Source organism: Coregonus clupeaformis, chromosome 20 (genome assembly GCF_020615455.1).
Source record: "Coregonus clupeaformis isolate EN_2021a chromosome 20, ASM2061545v1, whole genome shotgun sequence".
In the NCBI taxonomy this organism is placed as follows: domain Eukaryota; kingdom Metazoa; phylum Chordata; class Actinopteri; order Salmoniformes; family Salmonidae; genus Coregonus; species Coregonus clupeaformis.
Genome location: NC_059211.1, coordinates 12,856,378 through 12,872,599, shown reverse-complemented (window position 1 = coordinate 12,872,599; position 16,222 = coordinate 12,856,378). Strand labels below are relative to the sequence as shown.

Sequence of the window (16,222 nt, the reverse complement as noted above, 5' to 3'; positions counted from 1 at the left end):
TCGCTCTCTTTTCGCTCTCTCTGTGCCTGCCTCCCGCCCTCTCTCTTCCCATCATTTTCTAATTCCTCCTCTTGTAATACGACCGCCCGTCGAGACTCACTATTCCCAAAGGCCTCACTCGGCATCCAATTCTATTTCCTAACGTTTATGGCTCTCCCAACACGAGTCGCATAAAGAGCCTCTATTTGCCGACACATCTCCATCACTTTCGCGGCCATTTCACGTCAAAGCGAATGGGAAAACCAGCACTACTGCATAGGCCCTATAGTATCACACACTCAAGGGGTTCCTTCCAAATGGCAACCTAATCCCTATATAGTGCACTAGTTTGACCAGAGCCCTATGGGGAATAGGGTGCCATTTGGGCCGGCCCAAAGACTTACAGCCACTCCCGGCTAAACGAGTTGCAAGGCGGCAAGGTAATAACGGTAGACGATAAGGGTATCGACAGAACGCTATTGGAGGGCAACGCTTCGTCAAAGTAACGGTGGTGACCTCACTGGGCGACCTTGGTAGGGGCTATCCGGTATAGGCGTCCGGCGCAGTGCCCGTCATCTTTAAGCTGTGTCTGCAAGGTGAGAGCATGTCTTTCTCTCTCCTTCAATCTCTCTCCAGGGTCTCGCTGGGTGACTAATACCCGCTCCGCCATCAGAGAAGGATCGATCTCCTCCTCATCCATTTCTCCTCTGTTATTTTAACCTTTCATCCCGTAATATTTGTTCATCTTTCTTGCTAGGGATGTATTGACTGAAGCCTGGCTGGGTTATGTTTTTGACCATAGAATGGCAGTTTTTCCCCCTGTTTTTATTGGAGGATACAAGTCTGCAAATATGACTTGAATATGACATGACTGTAGTGATCCACATGATAAAACATTTCCCCTCAACAAGTTCCCATTAACAAGAAAACACCCCAGCAGGAACAGGCTTGTTTTCTGAAAGATGATCTTGTCTTGTTGTAGATATCCTATACTTACTGTATATTCCTGCCACTGTCTAGGAGAAATGGCCATTATAATGTGTGGGTTAGAAGGAGGTTTTCATTGTGGAATGAGAAAAAGGGGCTCTGAACTACAGAGCTGCAGGTCCCGACAGAGATCATTGCGGCGTGGTCAGCATTGTTCATGCTGCGGTTGGGAATGGGCGGTCAGACCGACAACTTTGGGATTAAAATATTATTGTTGTCCAGCAGATTATTTGGAAACTGTCATCTTTCTGCTTTGTATGCGTTAGCCTACATATTGTTTTCAAAACACATCTTTGTGGCAATATTCACACACTCAGAATTCGCTGCTTCAAGTTAAGTAGCCTAACTCTCCTCTCCTAGTTGGGCGTGCGAGATCAAGTGTGCCTAGTACCTATATGTGTGTCTCAATTAAATAGAGTAGTCTGCCTATGCATGGGTGGAGAATCACGTGGCAGTTATCTTTCCAAGGGAATTTAATTAAATATGATTAGACTGTAGTTTACTACAGTGTCTGTAAATAAATATTGATAATGGAAAGAAGTGGAGGGCGCTCAACCAACTTGAGTCGAGGTGCAATAAAAAATAATTGATCGTCATTGAAAAGGAAAAGGCGCATAGGTTACCATGGTGAGCTAGCGGTTGCACCTTTTCATTTTCAATAAATATTGATTACCCATTTATTTGTCTCTGCCTGCAAATCGTCCTCCTAAAAGGTAGGCTATATACTGTATGCAAAACGTAGCTCAAAATAAAGTACAAGTGTCGATCTCCTCATTCTTGCTGCGTTCAGTAGCCATACGTGCAAGATCAGGTGCATCCGTGTGTGGTCTTAATTAAAAAGCTTATGCACGGGGCAGTTATCTTTCCAATGGAAATGTACTTCCTAAATATGATTATGCTATAGTTTACTACAGTACATTGCCTAGAAATAAATAGCCTATTGATCGCCCATATTTGTCTCTGTCTGAATAAATAAAATGTATCTCAAGAGAAAGTTAAAGTCTCTCCAACTCTGCTCTCTTCAAACTACATCTAGCATATTGGCTGATATAGCTCAGTAATACCATATAAGGGCCATGTGAGAATCTCTGGTAATTTAACCTATTTCTTAAGTTATTTTTGCGCTTTTTGAAATTGCCTACACGGCACAAAATTGCTGGGACCATAGCTGGCAAGTGAGCTGCGTTATATACGCCTAAATTGCGGGACTGCGGTTGGGTTCGGGACCAGTTCTTGCGGTAGCGGGTGGGAGTCGGACAGAAGTCGGACCTCTACTCTGAACTGAATATTTGCTGAGCCTCCCTTGCTGTGACAACGCTCATTACTGCACAGGCAGACTTTTCTGCTTCTCCCACTCTTGCTCCTTCTCTCTCGCTCTCTTTCCCTCCTTTGCGCTCCCGCTCTCTCACACTCACTTTCTTGCCCTCTCTTGCTTTCTCTTTCTCTGTTTTTGATTCTCTCTCTCTCGCTTTCTCTCTCTATCTTTTTGATTCCCTCTTTCACCTTCCTATTCCTCACTCCCTTGGAGGTCCCAGCCTCCTTGTCTGTGCAACTCAGGATTCTGTTTTTCTTTTCTTTCTCTCATTAAGTCTCTCTCCCGCCCTAGTTTTTAAAGCCACTCACTCAGTGGGTTGCCTAGAGTACCTGCCCAGGCTTGGAGCGTACCACTTAATACCAGCATCACACTGTGTGTGCCTGTTTGTGTGTGTGTGTGTGTGTGTGTGTGTGTGTGTGTGTAGGGCTGTGGTGGTGGTGAAATTTTGTCAGCCGGTTATTGTCATGCAGATGAGTAGTGCATGATATGTAAACCTTATTATATGATTGTATAGTAAGAAGAATATAATTGAACTTTGCTGAATAAAATAGAAAGGATATTTTTCCCATTCAGAGCAAGTGCGCATATGAAGTGGCTATGTTGAGCGTAAAAGCGATCATTTGAAACAGATCCTATACAATATATTTTGAGTTATTTGGTAACATTAGTTGTGAATGATACAAACTTTAAAATGTCTTAGAAATCAAAACATACACTGAGTGTACAAAACTCTTTCCATGACATAGACTGACCAGGTGAATCAAGGTGAAAGCTATGATCCCTTATTGATGTCACCTGTTAAATCCACTTCAATCAGTGTAGATGAGGGGGGAGGGGACAGGTTAAAGAAGGATTTTTAAGCCTTGAGACAATTGAGACATGAATTGTGTATGTGTGCCATTCAGAGGGTGATGGTAGTAGGTGCCAGGCGCACCGGTTTGAGTGTGTCAAGAACTGCAATGCTGCTGGGTTTTTCACACAACATTTTCCTGTGTGTTTCAAGAATGGTCCAACACCAACAAGGACATCCAGCCAACTTGACGCAACTGTGGGAAGCATTGGAGTCAACATGGGCCAGCATCCCTGTGTAATGCTTTCAACACCTTGTAGTTCATGCCCCGACGAATTGAGGCTGTTCTGAGGGAAAAAGGGGGTGCAACTCAATATTCAACAGGTGTTCCTAATGTTTTGTACACTCAGTATATATGGGCTGCATGATCGGACTTAAGCTGTCCCAGACAAAAAATAAATAAATAGATTGGTCGAAATTTTTAAACATTTTTCTCCATATATAGACACATTCTGTGTTTTAATCAAATCAACTACAGTGCATTCGGAAAGTATTCAGACCCCTTGACTTTTTCCACATTTTGTTACGTTACAGCCTTATTCTAAAATGGATTAAATGATTTTTTCCCCCCTCATCAATCTACACACACAACCCTTAATGACAAAGCAAAAACCGTTTTTTTATAAATCTTTGCTAATTTATTACAAATAAAAACCGGATATATCACATTTACATAAGTATTCAGACCCTTGACTCAGTACTTTGTTGAACGACCTTTGGCAGCGATTACAGCCTCGAGTCTTCTTGGGTACGACGCTACAAGCTTGGCACACCTGTATTTGGGGGGTTTCTCCCATTCGTCTCTGCAGATCCTCTCAAGCTCTGTCAGGTTGGATGAGGAGCGTCGCTGCACAGCTATTTTCAGGTCTCTCCAGAGATGTTCGATCGGGTTCAAGTCCGGGCTCTGGTTAGTCCACTCAAGGACATTGACAGACTTGTCCGGAAGCTACTCCTGCGTTTTCTTGGCTGTGTGCTTAGGGTTGTTGTCCTGTTGGAAGTTGAACCTTCGCCCCAGTCTGAGGTCCTGAGAGCTCTGGAGCAGGTTTTCATCAAGGATCTGTCTGTACTTTGCTCCGTTCATCTTTCCCTCGTTCCTGACTAGTCTGCCGCTAAAAACATCCCAACAGCATGATGCTGCCACCACCATGCTTCAATGTAGGGAGGGTGCCAGGTTGATGTGACGCTTGGCATTCAGGCCAAAGAGTTCAATCTTGGTTTCTCAGACCAGAGAATCTTGTTCCTCATGGTCTGAGAGTCCTTTAGGTGCCTTTTGGCAAACTCCAAGTGGGCTGCCATGCCTTTTACTGAGGAGTGGCTTCCGCCTAAAATTGTCTGTCCTCGGTTGCAACACTCACTACCGAGTTCCAAACTGCCTCTGGAAGCAATGTCAGCACAATAACTGTTCGTCGGGAGCTTCATGAAATAGGTTTACATGGCCGGGTAGGCGCACACAAGCCTAAGATCACCATGCGCAATGCCAAGCGTCAGCTGGTGTGGTGTAAAGCTCGCCGCCATTGGACTCTTTCGTGCCTTTTACTGAGGAGTGGCTTCCGTCTGGCCACTCTACCATAAAGGCCTGATTGGTGGAGTGCTGCAGAGATGGTTGTCCTTCTGGAAGGTTCTCCCATCTCCACAAAGGAACTGGAGCTCTGTCAGAGTGACCATCGGGTTCTTGGTCACCTCCCTGACCAAGTCCCTTCTCCCCCGATTGCTCAGTTTGGCTGGGCGGCCAGCTATTAATTATGATTTTTATTTTATTTGTATTACTAGTCAGTCTGTATCCCAGCCCTGCTCCATCAAGAGATATGTTAATAATAATATATAATTTGTAGAGCACATTTCCCGTGCTCAATGCGCATAAGGTAGAAAACAAAAACAAAAAACAGCATCAGTAAGTAGAAACAACGGTCACAATACATCAAAACATGACCTACTAATTACTACTAATGTTCCATTAGCCGTCACTGCACTGCTCTATCTATAAAACCCAACCTTTACAGTCTCTCTTTCTCTGCTAGAAAACTGCTTTCATTTTTAGAATGAGGCCTTTACAAAGCTCGTATGTCTGGGCACGTAAACAGAGAGGTGGTATCACAAAGGGCACCCCATTCCCTATTCAGTGCACTACTTTCGATCAGAGCCCTGGTCAAAAGTAGTGCACTTCATAGGAAATAGGGTGCGATTCGGGACGCATCCAGAGCCTCTCCATAGTATAATAGAGCGGGGTTATCATGCTTCAGTAGCACCTCTCTTGATCCATTCTCTAGTCTCCCCTCCAAGCAACCCTCTCAACCATCTGAAGATATATTTTCCTCCCCTCCCCTTCTTCTCTCCTCCTTCTCCCTCGCCATCGTCCCCCTCTTTTTACATATGCCCCTGTGAGGAAAAGCAATCTTTCCTTGTCACTCTTTAAAAGTAAATTTACTCACATGGATGCACCACTTAACTCTGTTTAACCGTGAATGTGCACTTACACACACACAACATATGTTTTACTATCCTTGTGGGGACCTAAAATTGATTTCCAGTCAAAATCCTTTTTACCCTAACCCTAATTCTAACCCTTAAGTTAACTCTAACCCTAAAATAGCCTTTGTCCTGGGAAATTTTCCTTGTTTCACTATTTCCGGTACCCACAAGGATAGTAACACGCGCACACACACACACACACACTCCATCCTCCTTCTCTTTTTCAAATTGAATAATTTTCACTTTTCGGGTAATTACAGTATGTTAAACTGTGTGCAAGGAGCTGTTTGCCTAACCCTCCTGTGCAGCCACTGTGAAATTAACTCCATTCCCCTCCAACTCTGCTCCCATCAAAGTCATATTTCCCCCCCCGAAGATCTGCTGTCAGATGCTTTAACGATTACCTGGCGGTTTGCGAAGCATCGAGCCGAGAGTAGGGAAAACTGCTAAAAAATACATGTTAGGGTTGCGTATAATGGAGTTTAAAACGGAGCAAGAGTCCATTATTAATTCATTGTTTGCTTCTTTTTGTAGTTTTATTGGGTAGTAGACGACGCTTGCTGTTTTTGTGTCTTCAGGTAGGAAAGAGATGAGAGTTCACTTTAGAGATGTCAGTGCCACAGTCTTGTTACACTGGAAGTGTTTCATGCATGAAGATGGATTGGGAATAGTTCTAATCGCCTAGTCAATGTGGTCATCCAGATTCATGCTGATCATTTCAGTAACCTGGTCCTAGACCTGTTTGTACTGTCTTGCCAACTCCTAGGATCATTGTCATGGCATTTAGTAACACAGAATAGCACAAACAGATCTGGGCACAGGCTATCATTAGTTGTGCAGTCCCAGGCGTAGTTTAACGTAGAGATGACACAGCCAAATAATGTTAACTCAGCACAAGACGTTGAAAAGCAAACACCCAAAAATACGTATTTTCAACGTCTTTTGCGCATAGGGATAGGAGGGATGGGCTTATATCATACAGTGCATTCGGTAAGTATTCAGACCCCTTCACTTTTTCCACATTTTGTTACGTTATAGCCTTATTCTAAAATGGGTTAAAACTGAGCAATCGGGGGAGAAGGGCCTTGGTCAGGGTGGTGACCAAGAACCCGATGGTCACTGACAGAGCTCCAGAGTTTCTCTGTGGTGATGGGAGAACCTTCCAGAAGGACAACTATCTCTGCAGCACTCCACCAATCAGGCCTTTATAGAGTGGCCAGATGGAAGCCCCTCCTCAGTAAAAGGCATACGACAGCCCACTTGCACCTAAAGGACTCTCAGACCATGAGAAACAAGATTCTCTGGTCTGAGAAACCAAGATTGAACTATTTGGCCTGAATGCCAAGCGTCACGTCTGGAGGAAACCTGGCACCATCCCTACAGTGAAGCATGGTGGAGTCAGCATCATGCTGTGGGGATGTTTTTCAGCGGCAGGGACTGGGAAACTAGTCAGGATCGAGGGAAAGATGAACGGAGCAAAGAGAGATCTTTGATGAAAACCTGCTCCAGAGCGCTCAGGACCTCAGACTGGGGTGAAGGTTCACCTTCCAACAGGACAACAACCCTAAGCACACAGCCAAGGCAACGCAGGAGTGGCTTCGGGACAAGTCTCAACGTCCTTGAGTGGCCCAGCCAGAGCCCGGACTTGAACCCGATCTCTGGAGAGACCTAAAAATAGCTGTGCAGCAACGCTCCCCATCCAACCTGACAGAGCTTGAGAGGATCTGCAGAGAAGAATGTGAGAAACTCCCCAAATACAGAAGACTCAAGGCTGTAATCGCTGCCAATGGTGCTTCAACAAAGTGCTGCGTGAATGGCTATTTTCAGTTTTTATTTTTTATAAATTTGCAAACATTTCTAAAAACCTGTTTTTGCTTTGTCGTTATGGGGTATTGTGTGTAGACTGATGAAAAACAACAACAATTTAATCAATTTTAGAATAACAAAATGTGGAAAAAGTCAAGGGGTCTGAATACTTTTCAAATGCACTGTATCTCTGCTCCAAATGTCTCTACTCTAATCTTAACCCATCTGCTCTCATTCCCCTGCTGATATAAATACCTGAATCAAGACTCACACAACCATATGTCTTCTGGCTGTTACCAATGCACACCTTTTATAATGACCTTTGAATATTGATTGTGTTGCCTTGGCGAAAAAGTTTTCCAGATGAAGAACCAACCCAATAGATGTAAGGAAGAGTTTGGATGTGATGGAATTAAAGTTGCGGTAGTTTCAACACACACACACACACACACACACAGGAACACCACGTTTCTCTCTCTGCCTTTGCGACAGGGCTGGCCGAGAAAAGAGACATCAAATTAGTATCGACCGGCTGTGGCACTTCATGCACAAAATCAAATTTGCTGCTACTAATGTCCTCTGAGTTGTTAGCAGGCTGGGCAGCAACTGGCCTCCTGGTTGGATACCTGGCATGCATTCTGAATCCTTTTTAGAAGACATAGACATGGGTGAGTTTCCCAATGTCTTTAGCACTAGATCATCTTGGTAGGCAATGGACGAAGGATCATCTCTTTATGCTAAAATCTTTGTTTTTTGTGGAACCCAGACGAGTAGAGGATAGAGAGAGAATATGACTATTCATCTCTGTTGAACTACAATGTCTATGTGTGCTTTATTGACGAAGATCTTGATTCTTCATAGACATGCACCATGGTGGATTGTGACACAGTGTATTTAAGCCCATGTGTTGCAGATCATTTGGCTTAGCTGTGTAGATCAGCAAGACCTAGATTGTAATCCTTAGATATCAAATCCCAGATGTATTTAATAGCCGTGAACAACAATAGTGAACACTGATGTACTGTGATTGATTTAGAGTTTATTCTACAGGATATTGATTTCGTATCTTGAACATGCTTTGATGACTCTGGTTCCCTTGGTAACCCAGTTGAATGCATTCATAGTTTAGGATCAAATTATAAATGTCGCTTACAAAATTATATTACCCATATCCTCCCAATTCTTAGCCATTCACTAGAATCCCACAATAGGATAAGGTTCCCCCCTGTCTATTCAATCTTATTCATTGTGATCTAAAACAGGGTTTCCCAAACTCGGTCTTCCAAACCTGATTTAAAAGGCTAAACTGATCCAAAGTCAGCACTTGTACTCAGACAGGCTTCATACATACAGTGAGGGAAAAAAGTATTTGATCCCCTGCTGATTTTGTATGTTTGCCCACTGACAAAGAAATGATCAGTCTATAATTTGAATGGTAGGTTTATTTGAACAGTGAGAGACAGAATAACAACAACAAAATCCAGAAAAACACATGTCAGAAATGTTATAAATTGATTTGCATTTTAATGAGGGAAATAAGTATTTGACCCCCTCTCAATCAGAAAGATTTCTGGCTCCCATGTGTCTTTTATACAGGTAACGAGCTGAGATTAGGAGCACACTCTTAAAGGGAGTGCTCCTAATCTCAGCTTGTTACCTGTATAAAAGACACCTGTCCACAGAAGCAATCAATCAATCAGATTCCAAACTCTCCACCATGGCCAAGACCAAAGAGCTCTCCAAGGATGTCAGGTACAAGATTGTAGACCTACACAAGGCTGGAATGGGCTACAAGACCATCGCCAAACAGCTTGGTGAGAAGGTGACAACAGTTAGTGCAATTATTCGCAAATGGAAGAAACACAAAAGAACTGTCAATCTCCCTTGGCCTGGGGCTCCATGCAAGATCTCACCTCGTGGAGTTGCAATGATCATGAGAACGGTGAGGAATCAGCCCAGAACTACACGGGAGGATCTTGTCAATGATCTCAAGGCAGCTGGGACCATAGTCACCAAGAAAACAGTTGGTAACACACTACGCCGTGAAGGACTGAAATCCTGCAGCGCCCGCAAGGTCCCCCTGCTCATGAAAGCACATATACAGGCCCGTCTGAAGTTTGCCAATGAACATCTGAATGATTCAGAGGAGAGCTTGGGTAAGAGTGTTGTGGTCAGATGAGACCAAAATGGAGCTCTTTGGCATCAACTCAACTCGCCGTGTTTGGAGGAGGAGGAATGCTGCCTATGACCCCAAGAACACCATCCCCACCGTCAAACATGGAGGTGGAAACATTATGCTTTGGGGGTGTTTTTCTGCTAAGGGACAGGACAACTTCACCGCATCAAAGGGACGATGGACGGGGCCATGTACCGTCAAATCTTGGGTGAGAACCTCCTTCCCTCAGCCAGGGCATTGAAATTGGTTGTGGATGGGTATTCCAGCATGACAGTGACCCAAAACACACGGCCAAGGCAACAAAGGAGTGGCTCCAGAAGATGCACATTAAGGTCCTAGAGTGGCCTAGCCAGTCTCCAGACCTTAATCCCATAGAAAATCTGTGGAGGGAGCTGAAGGTTTGGGTTGCCAAACGTTAGCCTTGAAACCTTAATGACTTGGAGAAGATCTGCAAAGAGGAGTGGGACAAAATCCCTCCCGAGATGTGTGCAAACCTGGTGGCCAACTACAAGAAACGTCTGATCTCTGTGATTGCCAACAAGGGTTTTGCCACCAAGTATAAAGTCATATTTTGCAGAGGGGTCAAATACTTATTTCCCTAATTAAAATGCAAATCTTTTTATAACATTTTTGACATGCGTTTTTCTGGATTTTTTTGTTGTTATTCTGTCTATCACTGTTCAAATAAACCTACCATTAAAATTATAGACGGATCATTTCTTTGTCAGTGGGAAAACGTACAAAATCAGCAGGGGATCAAATACTTTTTTCCCTCACTGTATAGACCATGGTCAACATGACAAAATAGCATTTTGACACTAGGCTAATAAATCTGGTAGTTGACCCTGTTACTAGTTCGTCTACAGACCTGTCTCACTGTCCATGTGTGTTAATGTAAACATTAAAATATTACATGTTTTCCTTTTTAATATGACACTTTAACATGTTAGACTCTGTAGCAAGGAGAGGAGGCATTGGTTTTAATAAGACAGCCCGGTGAATGGATGCGTGGTAATTATTGAGTTTATGCCATGTAGCGTTACATCTCAATTAGATCGGCAAGTTCAGTTTGTTTATGCTTCTGCATCTCTTGTGGAGTTTGAAGGACAGAGCAGTGGTTGAAGGGTTTTATCTTTTTTTTAATGAATTTCCTTTCGTGTGTGTGTGTGTGTGTGTGTGTGTGTGTGTGTGTGTGTGTGTGTGTGTGTGTGTGTGTGTGTGTGTGTGTGCGACTATGTGCACTCATGTAGTGGCAGAATGTGTCTGATTTTTTTAACTAAATGTGTGTGTGCTCATTACATTACACATGGACGTTGTAGGCCTACATGTTCCCATTAGGGATTTGAAATAATTTTCACTATTCAATTAGTATGATGAATTTTTGTCAGATATGCGGATATTCGAAATACGTGGTTTTTAACCTGAGTGAGAGGCTGGCGCTCTATTGCTGCAGCTGGTGAGGGGCTGGTGAGATGGGAGCGAGCAGACGAAGTGAGAGAGAGAGATGCAGTACCCAAGGCAACTCGGCTACAGCCAAGACTAACTAACTTGTATCAGCCACAATGTTATTTATCATCCAATATAACGGTGCCTGTCTTGACTGGGGTAACCTAGAGAAGATCGCTAGCTAGGCTATAGTTAGCTAGGCTATAGCTATCTAGGCTAATTATTGAGGCCACATGATGCGCTTTCTCCCCCCATTCAGATAAAACAACAGCCTACCTGTTGGTTGCTCACTCTTTTTCATTTCACTAACTTTTAATTCTGTAATCTTATTCCATCTTGCATTGCATTAGGGAACTCTGACTTCACTTGCTACACATTGAGCCTCTTTGCTGCTTTGGTTGGCCAACATAAATAACAAAGCTACATACTTGGAGGCTACCTTTTTATGGGGCGCACGTCATAAAAACATTTGTTGTTTTATTAAATTCATATTTAGAAATGTCATGGTATATCCTTGTATGTAACAATGTCACATGGATATTTTTATGAAATTTAGAAAAAGTATTTTCAGTGCCTTTACATTTTCTTGGCACACAAATGAATACTCACAAGTATTCGAATACTAACATCTGTTCAGATATTTGAATAACTGTACACATCCCATAGTTCCCATTTGAATTGACTAAATCAGCTTTGCCACAACTTCACTAGAGCACTCACACTTCACTAGATCCGCCCCCCACACACACACACACACACAGACTAGACCCCCCAACACACAGACCAGTCGAACACTTACCTACAAGCTTTTCCTCAAACTATCAAATATTCCCCCACGCAGCTCTCACTCCTCTCCTCAACAGTAGCAGCAGCAGTAAAAACATAATCTCACCTCACTGCTGAAAAGAAAGGGAAAGTTCACAGACCTTTCATTTACTCTGTGTCTTTGTTTGTTTATTTCGGTCTGGCGCTGGCAAGGAGACGTGCCGCTGCCATGACAACAGTGGCCCAGGGAGGATGTAATAGAGGTAGATGTGCTGATTGCCTGATTAGATGTTTGGAGGAAGGGCTCATCTGTGCACACACACTCGCACAATACACACACAGCTGACAAAGGCGTGTGTTAGTTAGAGAATGTGAGAATCCCCAGGGGGTGCCAGCAAGGTTTTCTTTTGATTCCCATGAAGAGACACACACACTCAACTTATTAGCATTGTAATATTGAGGAACCTCTGCAAGTTTGCCGTCTTCAACATCTACATACACCTAATGGTATTGTATTCCCCTCTCTGCCCACCTGGTGGCAGTCTAACACAGCTGCATCTCGCCATATACTCCAGTAGATGCCTTTCTATTCCGATCACATATACAGGGTTTTGCCCAGAGGGAGGGTGAGGCGGAAGTTTTGCTTTCCCTAAACTGGAGGAAATAATTGTGATAATAATTATGATGGTAATAACAAGAGCAATGAAAGCTCCGGCTCTCTAATGCGGACGGAAAGAGATTTTGCCTCTCTTCTTCTGTTGTTTTCTGATGCTTTCATTTGAAACGGGGGGATAGAGCACTACAAAGACGACTACAAAGTCCTCAGTCATTTGATTTCTCGAAGATGGTTTTGAAGAATTCCCTTTTAATGTTTGGAGTATTAGCCGAGTTAAGTGTGTGCGCGCACGCGTGTTCATGCGCGCGCACGTGTGTGTTTGTGTGTAATGAGGACTTTGACAAGAGCACTAAACATAATAAGCTGAGTATTCTCAGTGGTGGTAGCAGACTTACAGTACCTGTCAAAAGTTTGGACACCTACTCATTCCAGGGTTTTTCTTCATTTTTACTATTTTCTACATTGTAGAATAATAGTGAAGACATCAAAACTATGAAATAACACATATGGAATCATGTAGTAACCAAAAAAGTGTTAAACAAATCCAAATATATTTTATATTTGAGATTCTTCAAAGTAGCCACCCTTTGCCTTGATGACAGCTTTGCACACTCTTGGCATTATCTCAACCAGCTTCATGAGGTAGTCACCTGGAATGTATTTCAATTAACAGGTGTGCCTTTTTAAAAGTTAATTTGTGGAATTTCTTTCCTTAATGCGTTTGAGCCAATCAGTTGTGTTGTGACAAGGTAGGGGTGGTATACAGAAGATAGCCCTATTTGGTAAAACAACCATATTATGGCAAGAACAGCTCAAATATGCAAAGAGAAATGACAGTCCATTATTACTTTAAGACATGAAGGTCAGTCAATCCGGAAAACATTTTATGTTTCTTCAAGTGCAGTCGCAAAAACCATCAAGCGCTATGATGAAACAGGCTCTCATGAGGCCGCCACAGGAAAGGAAGACCCAGAGTTACCTCTGCTGCAGAGGATAAGTTCATTAGAGTTACCAACCTCAGAAATTGCAGCCCAATTAAATGCTTCAAGTAGAGTTCAAGTAAAAGACACATCTCAACATCAACTGTTCAGAGGAGACTGTGTGAATCAGGCCTTCATGGTCAAATTGCTGCAAAGAAACCACTACTAAAGGACACCAATAATAAGAAGAGACCTGCTTGGGCCAAGAAACACGAGCAATTGACATTAGACCGGTGAAAATCTGTCCTTTGGTTTGATGAGTCCAAATTTAAGATTTTTGGTTCCAACTGCCGTGTCTTTGTGAGACGCAAAGTAGGTGAACGGATGATCTCCATGTTTGGTTCCCACCGTGAAGCATGGAGGAGGAAGTGTGATGATGTGGGGGTACTTTGCTGGTGACGCTGTCTGTGATTTATTTGGAATTCAAGGCACACTTAACCAGCATGGCTACCACAGCATTCTGCAGCGATACGCCATCCCATCTGGTTTGAGCTTAGTGGGACTATCATTTGTTTTTCAACAGGACAATGACCCAACACATCTCCAGTGTCGTGACGTGACTTGCATTAATGTGATGACTGTTATTTATCGAATCAACTAAATATGTTTAATTGTCACTCGATTAATTTAATCATGTAACTTTGGGCTCCAAGGAATAAGTTGTTTAACGAGTTACCATCTCCCGAATGAAACTCTTAGATATATATATATATATATGTGTGTGTTTGTGTGTTATATATCGATAAGTCACTTATTAAATCATTACCTCATCAGTCTCATTCTGAACGTCGCATTATCCTTGAACCTGCAAGAACCCAAACTTTATTGATGAGTCAGCAATACACAAATTAGCTTAATTATTTATTTACTAACTAACTGAATAATAACACAGAATACATAAACACACACACACACGGTATAGGTTATTGATTACTAACGTAATACAATGAAAACAGGTCCCTAGTGGACTGGACTAACAATAGCATGACTGCTTGGTTAGGGAAAGGAGGGGTCAGTAGAAAGAGAGTGAAGGGGAGAGACAGAGATTCAACTTATCGTTGTCACATTTGGAAACTACGCTCACAGTAATCATAATACTTAGCACCCTAACGCCATTTGCCAAGCTGATCTGGCACCTTTGATCCTCAACAAGTAGAGAGAGTCATGACACCAGGCTGTGTAATGGCTATTTGACCAACAAGGAGAGTGATGGAGTGCTGCATCAGATGACCTGGACTCCACAATCACCCGACCTCAACCCAATTGAGATGGTTTGGGATGAGTTGGAACGCAGAGTGAAGGTAAAGCATTCCAGGTGAAACTGGTTGAGAGAATGCCAAGTGTGTGCAAAGCTGTCATCAAGGCAAAGGGTGGCTACTTTGAAGAATCTCAAATTTGAAATATATTTTGTTTTGTTTAACACTTTTTTGGTTAGTACATGATTCCGTATGTGTTCTTTCATAGTTTTGATGTCTTCACTATTATTCTACAATGTAGAAAATAGTAAAAATTAAGAAAAACCCTTGAATGAGTAGGTGTGTCCAAACTTTTGACTGGTACTGTATGTCTTTGGAGAGAGAAGTGTATCTGGACATGTAAAGTAGAGGTGAACTACTGTCTATCTATCTGTGTCTGTGTGTACGACCACGAGGTATAACATTGTCCATTTCCTCTCTTAATTTGATCAGAGGAGGACTGTAAAAAGAGGAGGAGATGGAGTTCCCTTCATTTCGCTCAGTCTTCACTCTTCTTTTCTCCCCGCCACCCACCTAATTTTCTCTTTCTTTCTCTTTCCTTCCATTCAGGTACGCCGTCCCACCTGAGCACGGCAAGAGGCTGGAGAGACTGGCGCAAGGTAAGACTACTCCAGATCCTGACGCACACATATACACACATATACACTGAGACAGCCTTGGTTCATGTTAATCAAATAACCACCCGGTAGTGATTGAAAGAGTGGACTGTTAACTGTCTGGCCTCTCCATTAACTACTGTTAAAACATCCCCTAGCGCAATGCAATGGGAAAAGGCCTTCAAAGGCAGACAATGCAGAGAGGAGTGTATCCTTTCTCTTTACATTTCTCTCTCCTTCTCAGGAAAGAAAACACACTATAGACACCTATGCCCTTTGTTGTGGCTGTGAATAACGCTAAAACCTACCAGTTAATTTCTTCATTTATAACGCTTCAAGTACTGTACAACATGTTGTGTTGTGAATGTGTAAGGACATCGTGGAGTATTGACGGTAGGGCTGGCACAATAATCAAATAATCGTGTAACAGACCATTATGGACAATAACTGTGAACTAAAGACCATCATCATCATAATCGTCTTAATACATACACTGCTCAAAAAAATAAAGGGAACACTTAAACAACACAATGTAACTCCAAGTCAATCACACTTCTGTGAAATCAAACTGTCCACTTAGGAAGCAACACTGATTGACAATAAATGTCACATGCTGTTGTGCAAATGGAATAGACAACAGGTGGAAATTATAGGCAATTAGCAAGACACCCCCAATAAAGGACTGGTTTTGCAGGTGGTGACCACAGACCACTACTCAGTTCCTATGCTTCCTGGCTGATGTTTTGATCACTTTTGAATGCTGGCGGTGCTTTCACTCTAGTGGTAGCATGAGACGGAGTCTACAACCCACACAAGTGGCTCAGGTAGTGCAGCTCATCCAGGATGGCACATCAATGCGAGCTGTGGCAAGAAGGTTTGCTGTGTCTGTCAGCGTAGTGTCCAGAGCATGGAGGCGCTACCAGGAGACAGGCCAGTACATCAGGAGACGTGGAGGAGGCGCTACCAGGAGACAGGCCAGTA

At 43.0% G+C, this 16,222-nt stretch overlaps 1 protein-coding gene across 3 annotated transcripts in view; it reads left to right on the top strand.

Moving 5' to 3' along the window:
* LOC121533760 (lysine-specific demethylase 4B) overlaps positions 1-16,222 on the top strand; it is a 91,682-nt gene that overhangs the window by 21,368 nt on the left and 54,092 nt on the right. For all 3 annotated transcript variants that reach the window (XM_045205315.1, XM_041839977.2, XM_041839976.2), the window contains exon 6: positions 15,195-15,244. In XM_045205315.1, coding sequence (XP_045061250.1) covers positions 15,195-15,244 — 50 coding nt within the window. The remainder of the gene's footprint in view (positions 1-15,194; positions 15,245-16,222) is intronic.